This window comes from Pristiophorus japonicus, chromosome 9 (assembly GCF_044704955.1).
Source record: "Pristiophorus japonicus isolate sPriJap1 chromosome 9, sPriJap1.hap1, whole genome shotgun sequence".
Classification (NCBI taxonomy): domain Eukaryota; kingdom Metazoa; phylum Chordata; class Chondrichthyes; family Pristiophoridae; genus Pristiophorus; species Pristiophorus japonicus.
This window is the reverse complement of record NC_091985.1, coordinates 200594193-200618164: the sequence shown is the minus strand read 5'-3', so window position 1 is coordinate 200618164 and position 23972 is coordinate 200594193. Positions and strand designations below refer to the sequence as shown.

At 52.8% G+C, this 23972-nt stretch overlaps 1 protein-coding gene across 1 annotated transcript in view; it reads left to right on the top strand.

Moving 5' to 3' along the window:
• The window catches only part of LOC139274053 (cobalamin binding intrinsic factor-like), a 32979-nt gene extending 9506 nt beyond the window's left edge, over positions 1 to 23473 (top strand). The window contains exons 5-10 of the mRNA XM_070891108.1: positions 5218 to 5373; positions 6492 to 6658; positions 9663 to 9849; positions 17492 to 17675; positions 21771 to 21889; positions 23412 to 23473. Coding sequence (XP_070747209.1) covers positions 5218 to 5373; positions 6492 to 6658; positions 9663 to 9849; positions 17492 to 17675; positions 21771 to 21889; positions 23412 to 23473 — 875 coding nt within the window. The remainder of the gene's footprint in view (positions 1 to 5217; positions 5374 to 6491; positions 6659 to 9662; positions 9850 to 17491; positions 17676 to 21770; positions 21890 to 23411) is intronic.
• Positions 23474 to 23972: the final 499 nt, after the last annotated feature.

The following is a 23972-nucleotide window of genomic DNA, read 5'->3' as shown; positions in this document are numbered from 1 at the left end:
GGCACAAATTTAAATTGTATAAGGCTAGATCTAGGTTAGATGTCAGGAGGTGGTTCTTTCCCCAGAGAATAGTAGACCTTTGGAACAAGCTGCCGTTTCATGTGCTGGATGCAGACCCACTGAATTCCTTCAGGCGAAAGCAGGATTTGTTTCTGGCTGTGGCAGAGATCACCTCTTACAGAAGGTAGGTACTGCAGGAAATTCAGGGCCAGAGTTATCTCCTGGAATAGTTTCAATTGCTAGATGGGTCGGAGAGGAATTTCCCAGATTTTATTTTCCCAAATTAGCCTGGGATTTTTAATCTGTTTATTTGCCTCTCCCAGGAGATCACATGGTTTTGGGTGGGGTGGAGTGTATGGGCCCAAGTTTCCACATGATTCGCGCCTGATTTTTAGGAGCAACTGGTGGAGAACGGACTATTTTAGAAATCGCAATTCTCCACATTTTTTTTTTCTGCAGTTCTAGTCAGGTAGAACAGTTCTAGTTTAGAACAGAATTTTTTCTTCAAAAGGGGGCGTGTCCGGCCACTGACGCCTGATTTGAAAGTTTCCACAGTGAAAATGTACTCCAAACTAAAGTAGAATGGAGCCAGTGAAAATTTTTGTAGAACTGAAAAAACCTGTTCTGCACATTAAAAAATCAGGCGCAGGTTACAAATTAGGCGTCCAGAACGAGGTGGGGGGGGGAAGGGAACTCATTAAATTCGACAATAAATCCTTATTTATACTTCTACAAATATTATACAAATAAATCCAACCTGAATAAACATTTATAAGCCAAGAAAAGATTAAATAAACCATCTTCCTACCTGTGTGAAAGTGCTTCAGCCAGGGAGAATTCTGCAGCCGTTCGTGTCGCTGAGGGGGAGAGAGAGAGAGAGAGAGAGAGAGAGAGGGGGAGGGAGAGAGGGGGAGGGAGGGAGAGAGAGAGAGAGAGACGGGGAGGGAGGGAGAGAGAGAGACGGGGAGGGAGGGAGGGAGAGAGAGGGAGGGAGAAAGAGGGGAGGGAGGGAGAGAGAGATAGCGGGGGGGGGGGAGCGGGTCTCGAGGCGGGGCGGGGGGGGTAGCGGGTGTCGGGTCGGGGCGGGAGGGGGGAGCGGGTGTCGGGTCTCGGGGCGGGGGGGGGAGCGGGTGTCGGGTCGGGGGGGGGGGGGAAGCGGGTGTCGGATCTGGTCGGTGGGGGGGAGCGGTTGTCGGGGGCGGGGAGCAGGAGCTGGCCATGGGAGGAGCCTTATTCACGCAGCCCCAGTGAGGCCATTCAGCCAGGGCTAGAGGCTGCGTGCTTTGGGCCCCTCCCACACAGTTCGGTGCCTGGAGCTACTGCACTTGTGTGCCGACTGTAGCGCGCATGTGCAGAGGTCCCGGCACTGTTTTCAGCGCTGGGATCTGGCTCCGCCCCCCCCACAGCTCGTGCTGGCTGCGCCGAGGGCCAGAGGACCTGTAAGTAGGTGGAGAATACCGAGGATTTTTATAGGCGCGAAAAACGGGCGCCCAGCTCGGAGGGGCGCCCGTTTTTTTTCTTGTGGAAACTTGGGCCCTAAGTGTTGTGATACACAAGGTATGGCAATTGTGTGGGAAAGGCTCAGTGAACCCGATAGTGTTTAACTATCCGTCATTGTTCGTATTTCGTGTCGAACTGTGAGCAATTCTGGGCACCACACCTTAGGAAGGAGTGCAGCGTATGTTTACCAGAATGATACCCGGACTCCAAGGGTTAAGTTACGAGGAGAGATTACACAAACTAAGGTTGTATTCCCTGGAATGTAGAAGGTTAATGGGTGATCTGATCGAAGTTTCCAAGATATTAAGAGGAACTGATAGGGTAGATAGAGAGAAACTCTTTCCGCTGGTTGGGGAGTCTAGGACCAGGGGGCATAGTCTAAAAATTAGACCAGACCTTTCAGGAGTGAAGTTAGGAAACACTTCTATACACAAAGGGTGGTAGAAGTTTGGAAATCTCTTCCGCCAACAGCAATTGGTGCTAGATCAATTAATTTTAAATCGGAGATTGATAGCTTTTTGTTAACCAAAGGTATTGAGGGATATTGGCCAAAGGCTATGGAGTTAGGTCGCAGATCAGCCATGGCCTCATTGAATGTTGGAACAGGCTCGAGGGGCTGAATGGGCCTCCTCCTGTTCCCGTGTGACAGACTCGAGGGGCTGAATGGCCTCCTCCTGTTCCTGTGTAACAGACTCGAGGGACTGAATGGGCCTCCTCCTGTTCCTTATGTAACAGGCTCGAGGGACTGAATGGCCTCCTCCTGTTCCTGCCTAACAGACTCGAGGGGCTGAATGGGCCTCCTCCTGTTCCTGTGTAACAGGCTCGAGGGGCTGAATGGCCTCCTCCTGTTCCTTATGTAACAGGCTCGAGGGAGTGAATGGCCTCCTCCTGTTCCTGTGCAACAGGCTCGAGGGACTGAATGGGCTCCTCCTGTTCCAATGTAACAGACTCGAGGGACTGAATGGCCTCCTCCTGTTCCTATGATCCCTCCAATCGGTTTAACCTCTTAACTTGTGCCCTACTTAAACAAGGAATTTTACGTCATTTGAAAGTTCCGCTGGGTCCTTTTGCATAAGAACATAAGAATTAGGAACCTATCTAGAAATCTATCTATCTATGACTTGAATATATTCAATGAGCTAGCCTCAACTGTTTCCCTGGGCAGAGAATTCCACAGATTCACAACCCTCTGGAAGAAGAAATTCCTTCTCAACTCGGTTTTAAATTGGCTCCCCCGTATTTTGAGGCTGTGCCCCCTCGTTCTAGTCTCCCCGACCAGTGGAAACAACCTCTCTGCCTCTATCTTGTCTATCCCTTTCATTATTTTAAATGTTTCTATAAGATCACCCCTCATCCTTCTGAACTCCAACGAGTAAAGACCCAGTCTACTCAATCTATCATCATAAGCTAACCACCTCATCTCCGGAATCAGCCCAGTGAATCGTCTCTGTACCCCCTCCAAGGCTAGTATATCCTTCCTTAAGTAAGGTGACCAAAACTGCACGCAATACTCCAGGTGCGGCCTCACCAATACCCTGTACAGTTGCAGCAGGACCTCTCTGCTTTTCTACTCTATCCCTCTCGCAATGAAGGCCAACATTCCATTCGCCTTCCTGATTGCCTGCTGCATCTGCTAATTAACTTTTTGGGATTCCTGCACAAGGACCCCCAGGTCCCTCTGAACCGCAGCATGTTGTAATTTCTCCCCATTCAAATAATATTCCCTTTTACTGTTTTTTTTCCCGAGGTGGATGACCTCACATTTTCCGACATTGTATTCCATCTGCCAAACCTTAGCCCATTCGCTTAACCTATCTAAATCTCTTTTCAGCCTCTCTGTGTCCTCTACACAACCTGCTTACCCACGAATCTTTGTGCCATCTGCAAATTTTGTTACACTGCACTCTGTCCCCTCTTCCAGGTCATCTCTGCATATAGATTTGAACCAGAATTGATCTTGAAGCAAAGGCGAATTTAGCCACTTGGATCAATTTTATCAGAAGGCATGCTAGTGTGCACCTGATTCATGAGGATGTCAAGACCTTGGAGATGGTGCGGAGGAGATTGACCAGGATGGTATCAGGGATAAGGGACTTCAGTGATGTGGAGAAACTGCGATTGTTCTCAGAGCAGAGAAGGTTGAGGAGGGAGCGTGGATGGAGGGATCAAAATCATAACAGGTTTTGATAGAGTAAATGATGTTTCCAGCGGCAGGGGGGTCGGTAACCAGAGGACACAGATTTAAGAGAATTGGAAAAAGAACCAGAGGGGGAGATGAGGAGAAATGTTTTTATGCACAGAATTACATAAGAACATAAGAAATAGGAACAGGAGTAGGCCATATGACCCCTCGATTCTGCTCCGCCATTCAATAAGATCATGGCTGAACCGATCATGGACTCAGCTCCACTTCCCTGCCCGCTCCCCATAACCCCTTATCCCCTTATCGTTTAAGAAACTGTCTATTTCTGTCTTAAATTTATTCAATGTCCCAGCTTCCACAGCTGTCTGAGGCAGCGAATTCCACAGATTTACAACCCTCAGAGAAGAAACCTCCCTTCATCTCAGTTTTAAATGGGCGGTCCCTTATTCTAAAATCATGCCCTCTAGTTCTAGTCTCTACCATCAGTGGAAACATCCTCTCTGCATCCACCTTGTCAAGCCCCCTCATAATCTTATACATTTCGATAAGATCACCTCTCATTCTTCTGAATTCCAATGAGTACAAGCCCAACCTTCTCAACCTTTCCTCATAAGTCAACCCCCTCATCTCCAGAATCAACCTCGTGAACCTTCTCTGGACTGCCTCCAAAGCAAGTATATCCTTTCATAAATATAGAAACCAAAACTGCACGCAGTATTCCAGGTGTGGTCTCACCAATACCCTGTATAGCTGTAGCAAGACTTCCCAGTTTTTGTACTCCATCGACTTTGCAATAAAGTCCAAGATTCCATTGGCCTTCCTGATCACTTGCTGTACCTGCATACTTACCTTTTGTGTTTCATGCACAGGTATCCCCAGGTCCCGCTGTACTGCAGCACTTTGCAATCTCTCTCCATTTAAATAATAACTTGCTCTTTGATTTTTTTCTGCCAAAGTGCATGACCTCACACTTTCCAACATTATACTCCATCTGCCAAATTTTTGCCCACTCACTTAGTCCTTTTGCAGATTTGTTGTGTCCTCCTCACACATTGCTTTTCCTCCCATCTTCGTATCGTCAGCAAACTTGGCTACGTTACAGTTGTTGTAATCTGGAATGCACTGCCTGAAAGGGCGGTGGAAGCAGATTCAATAAAAACTTTGAGGGGAATTGGATAAGTACTTGAAAGGGAAACATTGGCAGGGCTATGGGGATAGAGCAGGAGGGAGGGGGACTAATTGGATCACTGATTCAGAGAGCCGGCACAGGCATGATGGGCCGAATAGCCTCTTGCTGTGCTGTATCGTTCTTTGCAATGATGCGACTTAGTCGGACTGTTACAGGTGTTTGTGCGGCCTTGTGGGAGGTGACTGTATGGGAGGTGATTATGTGGGAGGGGGTTGCGAGGCAGCGTGGGGGGAGGGGGTTGCGAGGCAGCGTGGGGGGGGGGGGGGTTGCGAGGCGGCGTGGGAGGTATAGTGGTGTTTGCGAAAGACTGGTTTATCCAACAGCCTGTGGAATTTCTAGATCTGAGAACAGGGACCTAACACTGTTTCCCTCCCTCTGCTCCCAGAGGTAAAAGGTCACCCTCTCACTACCTACTACCAGGTCGCACTGGCTCTCCTCGGGCTTTGCCAGCAGAGGTCCTACATCAGCAAGAGCGATGTCAACACATTCACCCAGGCCGCAATGCACGACCGATTCTCCTTCGGTCACCAGTTCTCCGTGGGTGAGTAAAGCACGTCCAGGAGGGTTGTCAGAGGTGGGGGGGATGGAGATGATGGAGAGAGAGAGAGAGCGGGGGGGGGGGGGCGCAGAGAGAGAGAGAGCGGGGGGGGGGGGGCGCAGAGAGAGAGAGAGAGAGGGGGGGACGCAGAGAGGGGGTGTGCAGAGAGAGAGGGGGGTGCAGAGAGAGGGAGAGATGGGGGCGCACGCAGAGAGAGAGAGGGAGAGGGGGGCGCAGAGAGAGAGAGAGAGGGCGGGGGGTGCAGAGAGAGAGAGGGGGGGTGCAGAGAGAGAGAGAGAGGGGGGGTGCAGAGAGAGAGGGAGATTGGGGGCGCAGAGAGAGAGAGAGAGGGGGGGGCGCAGAGAAAGAGAGAGGGAGGGGGGTACGCAGAGAGAGAGAGGGGGCGGGCGCAGAGAGAGAGGGGGCGGGCGCAGAGAGAGAGGGGGAGCGCAGAGAAACGGGGGGCGCAGAGAGGGAGGGGGGCGCAGAGAGGGAGAGGGGGGTCGCAGAGAGAGGGGGGAGCAGAGAGAGAGAGAGAGGGGGGTGCAGAGAGAGAGGGGGGGCGCATGAGAGAGGAGGTGGGGTCACAGAGAGAGAGGGGGTCACAGAGAGAGAGAGGGGGGCAGAGAGAGAGAGAGAGAGAGAGGGGGACACAGAGAGAGAGAGAGGAGGGGGCAGAGAGAGAGAGAGAGAGAGAGGGGGAGCAGAGAGAGAGAGAGAGAGAGAGAGAGGGAGGGGCGCAGAGAGGGGGAGGGGGGGCGCAGAGAGGGGGAGGGGGGGCGCAGAGGGGGATGGAGAGGGGGACAGAGGGGGCACAGAGAGAGAGAGAGAGAGAGACGCAGGGAGACACACCGACAATCTGAGAGACAGAGTGTGAGAGGCAGACAGATAGATAGAATAATATATAGAATGATGGATGGATCGAATATTCGCTTCAAGGAAAGCTGAATCATGACCCGGTCTGTGTCTCCCTACACAAGGTGGTGGGAGTGGGTAAGTGAGAGAGACACAGACATAGAGAGAGACTGACAGACTGAGTGCGAGAGAGAAAGAGAGATACAGTCTGTCTCTCCCCTAGACATGGTCTCACTGTCCCTTTAACCCGTCTGTCTCTCCCCCAGACACAGCTGCTGTTGCTGCCCTGGCCCTCCGCTGTCTCCAGCAGGGATCCTACAAGCCGGCCGAGTCGATCAGGATCGCGTCAATAAAGCTCAGCCTGCAGCTATTCTGTGCCAAGACAGCTCCGGGGACCATCGGGAATCTGTACAGCACTGGGCTCGCCATGCAGGTAATGAAAGCAGCATCCCAAACCAGGGATATCATCAGCATCCATCAGGGAGTGAGAGGTGACATGGGGGGGGGGGGGGAGGGAGGGAGAGAGAGAGAGAGAGAGAGATCGGAGGGAGGGGGGAGAGGGGAGAGATAGAGATCGGAGGGCGAGAAGGAGGGAGTGGGAGAGAGCGTGACAGCGGAAGAGAGACAGACGGAGGGAGGGAAGGAGGTGTAGAGAGATGGAGGGAGGGAGCCCGACAACCCTCCCTATCTCTGTAACGTCTTCCAGCCCCCACACCCCTCCCTATCTCTGTAACCTCCTCCAGCCCCTACAACCCTCCCTATCTCTGTAACCTCCTCCAGCCCCCACAACCGTCCCTATCGCTGTAACCTCCTCCAGCCCTACACCCCTCCCTATCTCTGTAACCTCCTCCAGCCCTACAATTCTCCCTATCTCTGTAACCTCTTCCAGCCCCACAACCGTCCCTATCGCTGTAACCTCCTCGAGCCCTACACCCCTCCCTATCTCTGTAACCTCCTCCAGCCCCCACAACCCTCCCTATCGCTGTAACCTCCTCCAGCCCTACACCCCTCCCTATCTCTGTAACTCCTCCAGCCTTACAATTCTCCCTATCTCTGTAACCTCCTCCAGCCCTACACTTCTCCCTATCTCTGTAACCTCCTCCAGCCCTACAATTCTCCCTATCTCTGTAACCTCCTCCAGCCCTACAATTCTCCCTATCTTTGTAACCTCCTGCAGCCCCGACAACCCTCCCTATCTCTGTAACCTCCTCCAGCCCCTACAACCCTCCCTATCTCTGTAACCTCCTCCAGCCCCTACACCTCTCCCTATCTCGGTTAGTACCTCCAGCCCGACAATTCTCACTATTTCTGTAACCTCCTCCACACCCTACAGCCCTCTATCTCTGTAACCTCCTCCAGCCCCTACACCCCTCCCTATCTCGGTAACCCAATCCACCCCCTACAACCCTCCCTATCTCTGTAACCTCCTCCAGTCCTACAACCACAGTTCAGAGAAGGTTCATGAGGTTGATTCTGGAGATGAGGGGGTTGACTTATGATGAAACGTTGAGTAGGTTGGGTCTGTACTCATTGAAATTCAGAAGAATGAGAGGTGATCTTATCAAAACGTATAAGATTATGAGGGGGCTTGACAAGGTGAATGCAGAGAGGATGTTTCCACTGATGGGGGAGACTGGAACTAGAGGGCAGAATCTTAGAATAAGGTATCGCCCATTTGAAACTGAGATGAGGAGAAACTTCTCCTCTGAGGATTGTAAATCTGTGGAATTCGCTGTCTCAGAGCTGTGGAAGCTGGGACACTGAATAAAGTTAAGACAGAAATAGACAGTTTCTTAAACGACAAGGGAATACGGGGTTATGGGGAGCGGGCAGGGAAGTGGAGCTGAGTCCATGATCGGATCACCCATGATATTAAATGGCAGAACAGGCTCGAGGGGTTGTATGGCCGATTCCTGCTCCAATTTCTCATGTTCTTATGTAACCGTTCCCATCTCTGTAACCCTCCTCCAGCACCTACACCACTCCCTATCTCTGTAACCTCCTCCAACCCTACAACACTCCCTATCTCTGTAACCTCCTCCACCCCTACAACCCTCCCCATCTTTGTAACCTCCTCCAGCCCCTACACCCCTCCCTACCTCTCTAGCCTCCTCCAACGCTACAACTTTCCCTATCTCTGTAACCTCCTCCTGCCCTACAACCCTCCCTATCTCTAACTTCCTCCAACCCTACAATTCTCCCTATCTCTGTAACCACCTCCAGCCCTACAACTCTCCCTATCTCTGTAACCTCCTCCTGCCCTACAACCCTCCCTATCTCTAACTTCCTCCAACCCTACAATTCTCCCTATCTCTGTAACCACCTCCAGCCCTACAACTCTTCCTATCTCTGCAACCTCCTCCAACCCAACAACACTCCCTATCTCTGTAACCTCCTCCTGCCCTACACCCCTCCCTATCTCTGTAACTTCCTACAACCCTCCCTATCTCTGTAACCCCCTCCTGTCCTATAACCCTCCCTATCTCTGTAACCTCCTCCAACCCTACAACCCTCCCTATCTCTAACCTCCTTCAGCCCCTACAACCCTCCCTATCTCTGTAACCCCCTCCTGCCCTATAACCCTCCCTATCTCTGTAACCTCTTTCAGCCCCTACAACCCTCCGATCTCTCTGCGCTCCTCCAATTCTGGACTCTTGTACATTTCTGATTTTAATCGTTCCATCATCGGTGGCTGTGCCGTATGTTGCCTGGGCCCTAAGCTCTGGCCCTCCCTGCCTTTACCTCTCTTTCTTCCTTCAAGACGCTCCTTAAAACCTACCTCTTTGACGAAGCTTTTGATCACCTGCCATAATATCTCCTTATGTGGCTCGGTGTCAAATTTTGTTTGATTTCCTCTCCTATGAAGCGCCTTGGGACATTTTGCTAAGTTAAAGACGCTGTATAAATGCAAGCTGTTCTTGAAGGAGGTTGATCTAACATGTGTGGACCCCACGTCTCATACCTTCTCAGCTCCATCAGCTGTGGCTCAGTGGGTAGCACCCTCGCCGCTGAGTCAGAAGATTGTGGGTTCAAAGTCCCACTCCAGGGACTTGTGCACAAAACCTAGGCTGACACTCCAGTGCAGTGCTGAGGGAACGCTGTAATGAGGGAGTGTTGCACTGTCAGAGGTGCCGTCTTTCGGCGCTCTCGGGTGGATGTAAAAGATCCCATGGCACAATTTCAACGAAGAACAGGGGAGTTATCACCGGCCAATATTTATCCCTCAATTAACATAACAAAAAAAGAGATTCTCTGGTCATTATCACCTTGCTGTTTGTGGGAGCTTGCTGTGCGCAAGTTGGCTGCCAGGTTTCCTACATTACAACAGTGACTACAATCCAAAAGTGCTTCATTGGCTGTGAAGCATTTGAGACATCCGGTGGTCATGAAAGGCTCTATATGAATCCAAGTCTTCCTTTTTTCCCTTCTCATCGCAGGCTTTCTTTGCCAATGACAAACACATTCCCTCTGTCGTGTGGGACTGTAGAAAGACTCTGCAGGAGGTCCTGGCGCAAGTCAAACAAGGAGCTTTCCAGAACCCCGAATCGGCCTCGCAAATCCTGCCGCCTTTGGTGGGAAAGACATACCTGGATGTTGACCAGGTGACATGCCCCAAGGACGTCAGTAAGTTGTCTGTTTAACAATTGGAAAGCTCATGGGGAGCTTTCAATTTCAGTGTGTCGGTGTCTCAGTTGCCCCCGAGTCAGAAGGTCATGGGTTCGAGCCCCCGCCGCAGGGAATCGAGCTGCATAATTCCAGACTGATACTCCCCGGTGCCAGTACTGAGAGAGTGCCGCACTGTCGGAGGGGCAGTACTGATGGAGCAATACACTGTCGGAGGGGCAGTACTGAGGGAGCGCCACACTGTCGGAGGGGCAGTACTGAGGGAGCGCCACACTGTCGGAGGGGCAGTATTGAGGGAGTGCCGCACTGTCGGAGGGACAGTATTGAGAGAGTGCCGCACTGTCGGAGGGACAGTACTGAGAGAGTGCCGCACTGTCGGAGAGACAGTACTGAGAGAGTGCCGCACTGTCGGAGGGACAGTACTGAGAGAGTGCCGCACTGTCGGAGAGACAGTACTGAGAGAGTGCCGCACTGTCGGAGAGACAGTACTGAGAGAGTGCCGCACTGTCGGAGGGACAGTGCTGAGAGAGTGCCGCACTGTCGGAGGGACAGTGCTGAGAGAGTGCCGCACTGTCGGAGGGACAGTACTGAGGGAGTAATGCACTGTCGGAGGGGCAGTACCGAGAGGGTGCTGCACTGTCGGAGGGACAGTGCTGAGAGAGTGCCGTACTGTCAGAGGGACAGTGCTGAGAGAGTGCCGCACTGTCGGAGGGTCAGTACTGAGGGAGTAATGCACTGTCGGAGGGACAGTACTGAGAGAGTGCCGCACTGTCAGAGGGACAGTACTGAGGGAGCGCTGCACTGTCGGAGGGTCAGTACTGAGGGAGCAATGCACTGTCGGAGGGACAGTACTGAGGGAGCAATGTATTGTCGGAGGGGCAGTACTGAGGGAGCGCTGCACTGTCGGAGGGTCAGTACTGAGGGAGCAATGCACTGTCGGAGGGGCAGTACTGAGGGAGCAATGCACTGTCGGAGGGTCAGTACTGAGGGAGCAATGCACTGTCGGAGGGGCAGTACTGAGGGAGCGATGCACTGTCGGAGGGGCAGTACTGCGGGAGCGCTGCACTGTCGGAGGAGCAGTACTGAGGGAGCGCTGCACTGTCGGAGGGTCAGTACTGAGGGAGCGCTGCACTGTCGGAGGGTCAGTACTGAGGGAGCGCTGCACTGTCGGAGGGACAGTACTGAGGGAGCGCCGCACTGTCACAGGGGCAGTACTGAGGGAGTGCGGCACTGTCGGAGGGGCAGTACTGAGGGAGCAATGCACTGTCGGAGGGGCAGTACTGAGGGAGCAATGCACTGTCGGAGGGACAGTACTGAGGGAGCAATGCACTGTCGGAGGGGCAGTACTGAGGGAGCAATGCACTGTCGGAGGGACAGTACTGAGGGAGCGCTGCACTGTCGGAGGGTCAGTACTGAGGGAGCAATGCACTGTCGGAGGGACAGTACTGAGGGAGCAATGTACTGTCGGAGGGGCAGTACTGAGGGAGCGCTGCACTGTCGGAGGGTCAGTACTGAGGGAGCAATGCACTGTCGGAGGGGCAGTACTGAGGGAGCAATGCACTGTCGGAGGGTCAGTACTGAGGGAGCAATGCACTGTCGGAGGGGCAGTACTGAGGGAGCAATGCACTGTCGGAGGGGCAGTACTGAGGGAGCGCTGCACTGTCGGAGGAGCAGTACTGAGGGAGCGCTGCACTGTCGGAGGGTCAGTACTGAGCGAGCGCTGCACTGTCGGAGGGTCAGTACTGAGGGAGCGCTGCACTGTCGGAGGGACAGTACTGAGGGAGCGCCGCACTGTCACAGGGGCAGTACTGAGGGAGTGCGGCACTGTCGGAGGGGCAGTACTGAGGGAGCAATGCACTGTCGGAGGGGCAGTACTGAGGGAGCAATGCACTGTCGGAGGGACAGTACTGAGGGAGTAATGCACTGTCGGAGGGGCAGTACTGAGGGAGCAATGCACTGTCGGAGGGGCAGTACTGAGGGAGCAATGCACTGTCGGAGGGACAGTACTGAGGGAATAATGCACTGTCGGAGGGACAGTACTGAGGGAGTAATGCACTGTCGGATGGATAGTACTGAGGGAGTAATGCACTGTCGGAGGGATAGTACTGAGGGAGTAATGCACTGTCGGAGGGACAGTACTGAGGGAGTAATGCACTGTCGGAAGGGCAGTACTGAGGGAGCAATGCACTGTCGGAGGGGCAGTACTGAGGGAGCGCTGCACTGTCGGAGGGGCAGTACTGAGGGAGCGCTGCACTGTCGGAGGGTCAGTACTGAGGGAGCGCTGCACTGTCAGAGGGGCAGTACTGAGGGAGTGCGGCACTGTCAGAGGGGCAGTACTGAGGGAGCAATGCACTGTCAGAGGGGCAGTACTGAGGGAGCAATGCACTGTCGGAGGGGCAGTACTGAGGGAGCAATGCACTGTCGGAGGGACAGTACTGAGGGAGTAATGCACTGTCGGAGGGACAGTACTGAGGGAGTAATGCACTGTCGGAGGGACAGTACTGAGGGAGTAATGCACTGTCGGAGGGACAGTACTGAGGGAATAATGCACTGTCGGAGGGACAGTACTGAGGGAGTAATGCACTGTCGGAGGGATAGTACTGAGGGAGTAATGCACTGTCGGAGGGATAGTACTGAGGGAGTAATGCACTGTCGGAGGGACAGTACTGAGGGAGTAATGCACTGTCGGAAGGGCAGTACTGAGGGAGCAATGCACTGTCGGAGGGGCAGTACTGAGGGAGCGCTGCACTGTCGAAGGGTCAGTACTGAGGGAGCGCTGCACTGTCGGAGGGTCAGTACTGAGGGAGCGCTGCACTGTCAGAGGGGCAGTACTGAGGGAGTGCGGCACTGTCAGAGGGGCAGTACTGAGGGAGCAATGCACTGTCAGAGGGGCAGTACTGAGGGAGCAATGCACTGTCGGAGGGGCAGTACTGAGGGAGCAATGCACTGTCGGAGGGACAGTACTGAGGGAGTAATGCACTGTCGGAGGGACAGTACTGAGGGAGTAATGCACTGTCGGAGGGACAGTACTGAGGGAGTAATGCACTGTCGGAGGGACAGTACTGAGGGAGTAATGCACTGTCAGAGGGACAGTACTGAGGGAGTAATGCACTGTCGGAGGGACAGTACTGAGGGAGTAATGCACTGTCGGAGGGACAGTACTGAGGGAATGCTGCACTGTCGGAGGGACAGTGCTGAGAGAGTGCCGCACTGTCGGAGGGTCAGTACTGAGGGAGTAATGCACTGTCGGAGGGTCAGTACTGAGGGAGCAATGCACTGTCGGAGGGGCAGTACTGAGGGAGCAATGCACTGTCGGAGGGACAGTACTGAGGGAGTAATGCACTGTCGGAGGGGCAGTACTGAGGGAGCGCTGCACTGTCGGAAGGGCAGTACTGAGGGAGCAATGCACTGTCGGAGGGACAGTACTGAGGGAGCAATGCACTGTCGGAGGGACAGTACTGAGGGAGCACTGCACTATTGGGGGGCAGTACTGAGGGAGGGTTGTAGGGCTGCAGGAGGTTATAGAGATAGAGCGGCGTGTCGGCCTGGAGGAGGATACAGAGATAGCGAGGTTTGTAGTGGCTGGAGGAAGATACAGTGATCGGGAGAGTTTTCGGGCTGGAGGAGTAGAGATGGGGTGGGTTGTAGGGCTAGAGGAGTTTACAGAGATAGGGAGGGTTGCAGGGCTGAAGGAGGTTACAGAGATAAGGAGGGTTGTATGGGCTGGATGAGGTTACAAAGATATGGAGGGTTATAGGAGCTGGAGGAGGTTACAGATAGGGAGGGGTGTAGGGCTGTAGGAGGTAACAGAGATATGGAGGGGTGTAGGACTGGAGGAGGTTACAGAGCTTGGGAGGGGTGTAGGGGCTGGAGGAGATTACTGAGATAGAGAAGGCGTGAAATATAGAAAATAGGTGCAGGAGTGGGCCATTCGGTCCTTCGAGTCTGCACCACCATTCAATAAGATCATGGCTGATCATTCCTTCAGTACCCCTTTCCTGCTTTCTCTCCATACCCCTTGATCTCTTTAGCCGTAAAGGCCATATCTAACTCCCTCTTGAATATATCCAATGAACTGGCATCAACAACTCTCTGTGGCAGGAAATTCCACAGGTTAACAACTCTCTGAGTGAAGAAGTTTCTCCGCATCTCAGTCCTAAATGGCTTACCCCTTATCCTAAGACTACGTCCCCTGGTTCTGGACTTCCCCAACATCGGGAACATTCTTCCCGCATCTAACCTGTCCAGTCCCGTCAGAATCTTATACGTTTCTTTGAGATCCCCCCTCATCCTTATAAACTCCGGTGAATAAAGGCCCAGTTGAACCAGTCTCTCCTCATATGTCAGTCCAGCCATCGCTGGAATCAGTCTGCTGAACCTTCGCTGCACTCCCTCAATATCAAGAACGTCCTTCCTCAGGTACGGAGACCAAAACTGAATACAATATTCCAGGTGTGGCCTCACCAAGGCCCTGTGCAACTGCAGTAAGACCTCCCTGCTCCTATGCTCAAATCCTCTAGCTTTGAAGGCCAACATACCATTTGCCTTCTTCACCGCCTGCTGTACCTGCATGCCAACTTTCAGTGACTGATGAACCATGACACCCAGGTCTCATTACACCTCCCCTTTTCCTAATCTGTCACCATTCAGATAATATTCTGCCTTCGCGTTTTTGCCCCCAAAGTGGATAACCTCACATTTATCCACATTATACTGCATCTGCCCACTCACCTAACCTGTCCAAGTCACCCTGCAGCCTCTTAGCGTCCTCCTCACAGCTCACACCGCCTCCCAGTTTAGTGTCATCTGCAAACTTGGATATATTACACTCAATTCCATCATCTAAATCGTTAATATATATTGTAAAGAGCTGGGGTCCCAGCACTTAGCCCTGCGGCACTCCACTAGTCACTGCCTGCCATTCTTAAAAGGACCGTTTATCCCGACTCTCTACTTCTTGTCTGCCAACTAGTTCTCTATCCACGTCAGTACATTACCCCCAATACCATGTGCTTTGATTTTGCACACCAATCTCTTGTGTAGGACCTTGTCAAAAGCTTTTTGAAAGTCCAAATACACCACATCCACTGGTTCTCCCTTGTCCACTCTGCTAGTTACATCCTCAAAAAATTCCAGAAGCTTCGTCGAGCATGATTTCCCTTTCATAAATCCATGCTGACTTGGACCGATCCTGTCACTGCTTTCAAAATGCACTGCTATTTCGTCCTTAATAATTGATTCCAACATTTTCCCCACTGCTGATGTCAGGCTAACTGGTCTATAATTACCCGTTTTCTTTCTCTCTCCTTTTTTTAAAAAGTGGTGTTACATTCGCTACCCTCCAGTCCATAGGAACTGATCCAGAGTCGACAATCTGTTGGAAAATGATCACCAATGCATCCACTATTTCAAGCCACTTCCTTAAGTACTCTGGGATGCAGACTATCAGGCCTCAGGGTTTATCAGCCTTCAATCCCATCAACTTCCCGAACACAATTTCCCGCTTTATAAGGATATCCTTCAGTTCCTCCTTCTCACTAGACCCACTGTCCCCAAGTACATTTGGAAGGTTATTTGTGTCTTCCTTCATGAAGACAGAACCGAAGTATTGGTTCAACTGGTCTGCCATTTCTTTATTCCCCATTATAAATTCACCTGAATCCGACTGCTAGGGACCTATGTTTGTCTTCACTAATCTTTTTCTCTTCACATATTTATCGAATCTTTTGCAGTCAGTTTTTATGTTCCCTGCAAGCTTCCTCTCGTACTCTATTTTCCCCCTCTTAATTAAATCCTTCGTCCTCCTCTGTTGAATTCTAAATTTCTCCCAGTCCTCAGGTTTGTTGCTTTTTCTAGCCAATTGATATGCCTCTTCCTTAGTTTTAACTATCCTTAATTTCCCTTGTTAGCCACGGTTGAGCCACCTTCCCTGTTTTATTTTTACTCCAGACAGAGATGTACAGTTGCTGAAGTTCATCCATGTGATTTTTAAATGTTTGTCATTGCTTATCCACCGTCAACCCTTTAAGTGTCATTTGCCAGTCTATTCTAGCCAATTCACGTCTCATACCATCAAAGTTACCTTGACTTAAGTTCAGGACCCTAGTTTCCAAATTAACTGTGTCACTCTCCATCTTAATAAAGAATTCTACCATATTATGGTCACTTTTCCCCAAGGGGCCTCACACAACAAGATTGCTAATTAGTCCCTTCTCATTACACATCACCCAGTCGAGGATGGCCAGCCCTCTAGTTGGTTCCTCGGCATATTGGTCTAGAAAACCATCCCTAATACACTCTGCAGGAAATCCTCCTCCAGCGCATTGCTACAAGTTTGTTTAGCCCAATCAATATGTAGATTAAAGTCGCCCATGATAACTGCTGTACCTTTATTGCACACATCCCTTATTTCTTGTTTGATGCTGTCCCCAACCTCACTGCTACTGTTTGGTGGTCTATACACAACTCCCACTAGTGTTTTCTGCCGTTTGGTATTCCGCAGCTCCACCCATACCGATTCTGCATCTTCCAGGCTCATGTCCTTTCTTACGATTGCATTAATTTCCTCTTTAACTGGCAGCACCATCCCGCCTCCTTTTCCTCTCTGTCTATCCTTCCTAAATGTTGAATACCCCTGGATGTTGAGTTCCCAGCCTTGGTCACCCTGGAGCCATGTCTCCGTGATGCCAATTACATCATACCCGTTAACTGCTATCTGCGCAGTTAATTCGTCCACCTTATTCCGAATACTCCTCACATTAAGGCACCGAGCCTTCAGGCTTGTCTTTTTAACACACTTTGCCCCTTTAGAATTTTGCTGTAATGTGGCCCTTTTTGTTTTTTGCCTTGGGTTTCTCTGCCCTCCACTTTTACTATTCTCCTTTCTATCTTTTGCTTCTGCCTCCATTTTAATTCCCTCTGTCTCCCTGCATAGGTTCCCATCCCCCTGCTATGTTAGTTTAACTCCTCCCCAACAAATGAGCAAATACTCCCCCTAGGACATTGGTTCCGGTCCTGTAGGGCTGTAGGAGGTTACAGAGATAGGCAGGGGTGAGACCGATGGAGGGATTTGACCATGAGGATGAGGTTTTTAAATCCATGACATTACCTGCCCCGGAGCCCATGAGGAGATCTGATTGAATGGCAGAGTTGGCTCGAGGGGCTGAATGGGCCTCCTTCTGTTACCTGTGACGGGATCTGAACTGGCGTTCTCTGGATTACTGCTCAAGTCACATAACCGCTGTGCATGTTCCAGAGAACGGGAGCAGGAAACCTACCCTTTAGACTGTAGCTGTTCATGCTGCACGAGAAGGCTAAGGGGTAAACCATTTAGCACGAAGATGAGGAGAAACTTCTTCACTCAGAGAGTTGTTAACCTGTGGAATTCCCTACCGCAGAGAGTTGTTGATGCCAGTTCGTTGGATTTATTCAAGAGGGAGTTAGATATGGCCCTTACGGCTAAAGGGATCAAGGGGTATGGAGAGAAAGCAGGAAAGGGGTACTGAGGTGAATGATCAGCCATGAACTCATTGAATGGTGGTGCAGGCTCGAAGGGCCGAATGGCCTACTCCTGCACCTATTTTCTATGTTTCTATGCCCCAATGACATGTAACATATCTGTTGCGCCCTCTCTCTTGTTTAGACAACCGCCCGGTGCCAGTCCTGCCCGCGGCCGATTCTGGAGAGATCACTGTGGACTACAGCGTAACTGACACACTGCCGGGCTCCCAGTATTTCAACCGCTCAATTACTCTGAAAGTGCCTGGAGGAACCACATTGCTGCAAGTCATGAGGCGTGCACAGGAGAAGCAGCCAGAATACTTTAAGTGAGTAGCTTAAGAACATAAGAAATAGGAGCAGGCGACAGCCACTTGGCCCCTCGAGCCTGTTCTCCGGCATTCAATAAGATCATGGCTGATCTGATCCTGGCCTCAACTCCATGTCCCCGCCCGCTCCCCATAACCCTTCACTCCCATATCATTTGAATATCTGTCTATCTCCACCTTAAATACATTCAAATGACCCAGCCTCCACAGCTCGCTAGAGCAGAAAATTCCAAAGATTCATGACCCTCGGAGAAGAAATTACTCATCTCCCTGATAAATGTGCCACCCCTTATTCTGAAGCTACTTCTAGATTCCCCCACGAGGGGAAGCATCCTCTCTGCATCTATCCTGTCAAGCCCCTTCAAAATCTTATATATTTCAATAAGATCACCTCTCATTCTTCTCCACTCCAATGAGTATACCGGCAGGGATCTCCGTTTGAATAAGGATGCAGGGACTTGCGTTCCCGTGACTAGAACACAAGAGGGTAGAAGTTATGCTGCAGCTGGAGGAGATTGCAGAGATAGGGAGGGACGAGGCCATGAAACGACTTGAAAATCAGGATGAGACTTTTGAAATCGAGACGTTGCTTAACCAGAAGCCAATAACTTCGACCGTCTTACACAAGGGGGCAGAAGTTATGCTGCAGCTGTACAAAGCCCCGGATTGACCACAGCTGGAGCACTGAGCACAGTTCTGGGTACCACACCTTATGAAGGACATATTGGCCTTGGAGGGAGTGCAGTGAAGGTTTACCAGAATGATACCTGGACTCCAAGTTACGAGGAGAGATTACACAAATGAGGGTTGCAGTCTTCAGAATTTAAAAGGTTCAGGTGTGATTTGATCAAAGTTTTCGAGATATTAAGGGGAACAGATAGGGTAGATAGAGAGAAACTACTTCTGCTGGTTGGAGAGTCGAGGGGGCCTGCTCCTCCTCATCCTCGGTTCCTGTGACTCCTCACCAGAGAGTTGGAGGGGGAGGGGGATTTATTATCACTGCCCCTAACACTTTGCTTAAAAGGAAGAATTGCCATTCACACAGCGCCTGTCACAATCTCAGGACATCTCGGAAAACCATTCCCCCTCCTCCGCCCTCCAATGGGAACCCTTCCCCCAACGCTCCCGCCCCCAAACGGGAACCCATTTCCTCCTTCTCCCCGCCTCCCCACAGGAACCTATTGCCCCCTTCCCCAGCCCCCCCACCCCCACCCAAACGGAAACCCATTCGTCCCCCCGCAAGCCCCCAAGCAGGAATTCATTGCTCCCCTTCCCCCGCCGATGGGAACCCACAGGAACTCACCCCCCCCCACAGGAACCCATCCCCCCCCCCACAGGAACCCATCCCCCTCTCACAGGATCCCACCCCCCCCACATGAAACCATCCCCCAGCCCCACAGGAATCCATCCCCCACCCCCACAAGAACCCATTCCCCCCCCCACAGGAACCCATTCCCCCCCCTCCACAAGAACCCATCCCCCACCCCCACAGGAACCCATTCCCCCCACCCCCACAGGAACCCATTCCCCCCCCCACAGGATCCCTCCCCCCCCCACAGGATCCCCTCACCACCCCCCCAACAGGAACCCATCCCCCCCCCCACAGGAACCCATCCCCCCCCCCACAGGAACCCATTCCCCCCCCCCCCCCACAGGAACCCATCACCGCCCCCGCCCCCGACAGGAACCCATCCCCCCCACAGGAGCCCATTCTCCCCCTCACCCCACAGGAACCCATTCTCCCCCCCACCCCACAGGAACCCATTCCCCTCACCCCACAGGAACCCATTCCCCCCATCACCCCACAGGAACCCATTCCTCCCCCATTCTCCCACCACCCCACAGGAACCCATTCTCCCCTCCGCCACAGGAACCCATTCCCCCCTCTCCCAAACAGGAACCCATTCCCCTCACCCCACAGGAACCCATTCCCCCCCCTCCCCCCACAGGAACCCATTCCCCCCCCTCCACAGGAACCCATTCCCCTCACCCCACAGGAACCCATTCCCCTCACCCCACAGGAACCCATTCCCCCCATTCTCCCCCCCACCCCACAGGAACCCATTCCCCCCCATTCTCCCCCCCCCCCACAGGAACCCATTCCCCCCCTCCCCCCACAGGAACCCATTCCCCCCCCCTCCCCCCACAGGAACCCATTTCCCCCCCCCCCCACAGGAACCCATTTCCCCCCCCCACAGGAACCCATTCCCCTCACCCCACAGGAACCCATTCCCCCCCCCCCACAGGAACCCATTCCCCTCACCCCACAGAAACCCATTCCCCTCACCTCACAGGAACCCATTCCCCTCAACCCACAGAAACCCATTCCCCTCACCGCACAGGAACCCATTCCCCCATTCTCCCCCCCCCCACCCCACAGGAACCCATTCCCCCCCTCCCCCCACAGGAACCCATTCCCCCCTCCCCCCACAGGAACCCATTCCCCCCCTCCCCCCACAGGAACCCATTCCCCCCCTCCCCCCACAGGAACCCATTCCCCCCCTCCCCCCACAGGAACCCATTCCCCCCCTCCCCCCACAGGAACCCATTCCCCCCCTCCCCCCACAGGAACCCATTCCCCCCCTCCCCCCACAGGATCCATTCGTCCCCTCCCCCCACAGGAACCCATTCCCCCCTCCCCCCACAGGAACCCATTCCCAGCACCCCCCCCCCACAGGAACCCATTGCCAGCACCCCCCCCACAGGAACCCATTCCCCGCCCGCCCCACAGGAACCCATTCCCCCCCCCAATTCTCTCGTCCTCCTCCCAGCCCCCCTCCCCGACGGGAACCCATCACCCCATTCCCTCCCCCAACCCCCTAAATTTGAACCCATGCCATTCCCTCACCCGCCCCCAAACAGGAAACAATTCCCCCACCTCCAAACGGGAACTCATTCCTCGCCTCCACCCTCCTCCCCGCCCCCCCCCCCACCCAAACGGGAACCCATTCCTCCTCCAACCCCCACAGGAACCCACTCACCCCTCACCTCCCCCTCCCTCAACAGGAACCCATCTCATCCCCGCCCCCAACCCAATCAGGAACCAATCCACCCCTCCCCACAGGAATCCAGTCATTCTTCCCCCCCCCCCCCCCCCACCGGCAGAGAACTCCATTCACGCCCCCCGCCCCCCTGCAGAGGAGCCCATTCCACCCCCCCCCCACAGGAACCCATCCCTCACCGCCCCCCCCATGGGAACCCATTCCCCCCCCACCCCCCAAACGGGAACGCATTATCCCCCTCCCCCCAACAGTTACCCATTCTCCCCCCGCCCCCAAACAGGAACCCATTCCTCACCGCCCACCCCCCACCACGGGAACCCATTCCCCCCCCAACTGGAATAAATTCCTACCCCCCAACGGGAAGCCATTCCCCCCCCCACCCCCCAAATGAGAACGCATTACCCCCTCCCCCCAACGGTTACCCATTCCTCTCCGCCCCCCCCCGACGGGAAGTCATTCCTCTCCTCCCCCCCCAAACCCCCCACCCCCAGATGGGTACCCGTTCATCCCCCCTCCTCAATGGGAACCCATTTCTCTCCTCCTCCTCCTCCATCCCCCCCCCGATGGGAATCCATCCCCCCTTCCCCCCCTCCTTCGACGGGAACCCATCCCATTCCCTGCCACCCCCCACACAGGAAACAATTCCCCCGCCTCCCAACGGGAACCCATTCCCTCCCCCCAGCCCCAATGGGAACCCATTCCTTCTCCTCCCTCCACGGGAACCTATTCTCTCCCCCGCCCCCCCCAAACAGGAACCCAGCCCCCCCAAACGGGAACCCACATACATTCAACAGAAATTCACACTCATACTAAATGGAATCTCATACTCAATATCACGTGGAGAATATAGAGTAAAATCACAGAGGTAATCACAGTCTGAGGGAGATTGACAGAGATAGACTCACGCACGCACTCACTCATTCTTTAGTTCGATGGATGCCCTGATCATGGATAGTTGGTCAGTCAGAGTTTGGGAGCCCCCAGTCAGCTGAGCAGGTTGTGTCTCTTGGTCTGCTGCACGAGGTGGGATGTCTGTCTTCGCGGCAAAGAGCTCGTTGCCCGATCCTCAAGTGTGTGTGTTGTCCTCCCTCAGATTCACAGAGATCATCACCTCCTGGGGACCCTTCATCACCAGCATCGCTGACATTGAGGCCACCGACACCGCGAGGACCTACTGGCAGTTCCTGAATGGGCCGTTGCCAATTCCTGTGGGTAAGATCGAGAGATAGGACTCCTATTCCAACTGCGCCTTTCACCACCTCAGGACAGACCAAAGCACTTTACACCCAATCATGTACTATTTTTGAAGTGTGGTCATTGAAGTGGTACTGCCCCTCCGACAGTGCGGCACTCCCTCAGTACTGCCCCTCCGACAGTGTGGCGCTCCCTCAGTACTGCCCCTCCGACAGTGCGGCGCTCCCTCAGTACTGCCCCTCCGACAGTGCGGCGCTCCCTCAGTACTGCCCCTCCGACAGTGCGGCGCTCCCTCAGTACTGCCCCTCCGACAGTGCGGCGCTTCCTCAGTACTGCCCCTCCGACAGTGCGGCGCTCCCTCAGTACTGCCAATCCGACAGTGCGGCGCTCCCTCAGTACTGCCACTCCGACAGTGCGGCGCTCCCTCAGTACTGCCCCTCCCTCGGTAACTGCCCCTCCCTCGGTACTGCCCCTGCCTCGGTACTGCCCCTGCCTCAGTACTTCTCCTCCGACAGTGCAGCGCTCCCTCAGTACTGGTACTAATATTTCAGTAATAATCTGAATGTTAAAAGATATAATTTAACCACAGTCATTGCCACAAGCTATTGTAATAGTATAATTGCTTCCAACATGATAAATCACTGCTATCGATATTAGCATAATTAATAGTTTGTAAAGAAGTGCGGCAAGTCACTTATCAGTTTTTTGTCAAGTCTTTTCCAAGCCCTTTCAGTCAGGTCGATTTTTGTTTTATACGAATTGTCTTGTTTCCCCCAGTATATAAACATTTTATCAATCTCAGCTTTGAATATATTCTACGACTAAATTTCCACAGCTCTCTGGGGTAGAGAATTTGAAAGATTCATCACCCTCTGAGTGAAGAAATTTCTCCTCATCTCAGTCATAAATGGCCGACCCCTTATTCTGAGACTGTGACCCCTAGTTCTGGACTCCACAGCCAGGGGAAAAATTGTCCCAGCGTCGACCCTTTGAGAATTTTGTGTTACAATGAGTTCACCTTTCATCGCTCTAAACTCTAGAGAATATAGGCCTAGTCTACTCTCGGTAATATAGGTCAAGTCTACTCAATCTCCGCTCATAGGACAATTCCCCCATCCCAGGAATCAGTCTGGTGAAACTTCGTTGCACCCCCTCTTTGGCAAGTATATCCTTCCTCAGGTAAGGAGACCTAAACTGTACGCAATACTCCAGCTGTGGGCTCACCAGGGCCCGATTTAATTGCAGTAAGACATCTTTACTGTCATACTCCAAAACCCTTGCAATAAAGGTCAACCTACCATTTGCCTTCCTAATTGCTTGCTGTACCTGCCCATTAACTTGCTGTGATTAGTGTACAAGGACACCCAAATCCATCTGAATACCAACATTTACTTATGTCTCACCATTTAGAAAATATTCTGCATTTCCATTTTTCCCACCAAAGTGGTAGGAACGATTGGAAAACTCCCCCTTTAGTTGTCTCGCCAATTCTACCTTCGACACAAGGGGATTAAAAATCTTCTTTCTTGTTTCTGACCAGGTGTTGCAGAGTACCAGCCCTCTGATGGTGAACACATCGTGGCCAAGTTCACTACGTATTGATTCACATTTGTGGGGTGGGGGGGGGATGGAAGAGGGTGGGGAAAGCAAGTAGTGGCTCAGAGATAGTGGGAGTATAGGGCTGGATGTGAGTGGGTAACAGTGATACAGACTCAGATAGTGGGAGTGTAGGGCTGGATGTGAGTGGGTAACAGTGAAACAATGACTCAGATAGTGGGAGAGTAGGACAGGATGTGAATGGGTAACAGTGATACAGACTCAGATAGTGGGAGTGTAGGGCTAGATGTGAGTGGGTAACAGTGATACAGACTCAGATAGTGGGAGTGTAGGACAGGATGTGAATGGGTAACAGTGATACAGTGACTCAGATAGTGGGAGTGTAGGGCTGTATGTGAGTGGGTAACAGCGATACAAGTAGTGGCTCAAACACACTGATATATCCCACAAACCTCTTACTGAAACACTCTGATATACAACGCACCCCTCACTGTAACACTCTGATCTATCCCATGCCCCATCACTTAACGCTCTAATGTAACCC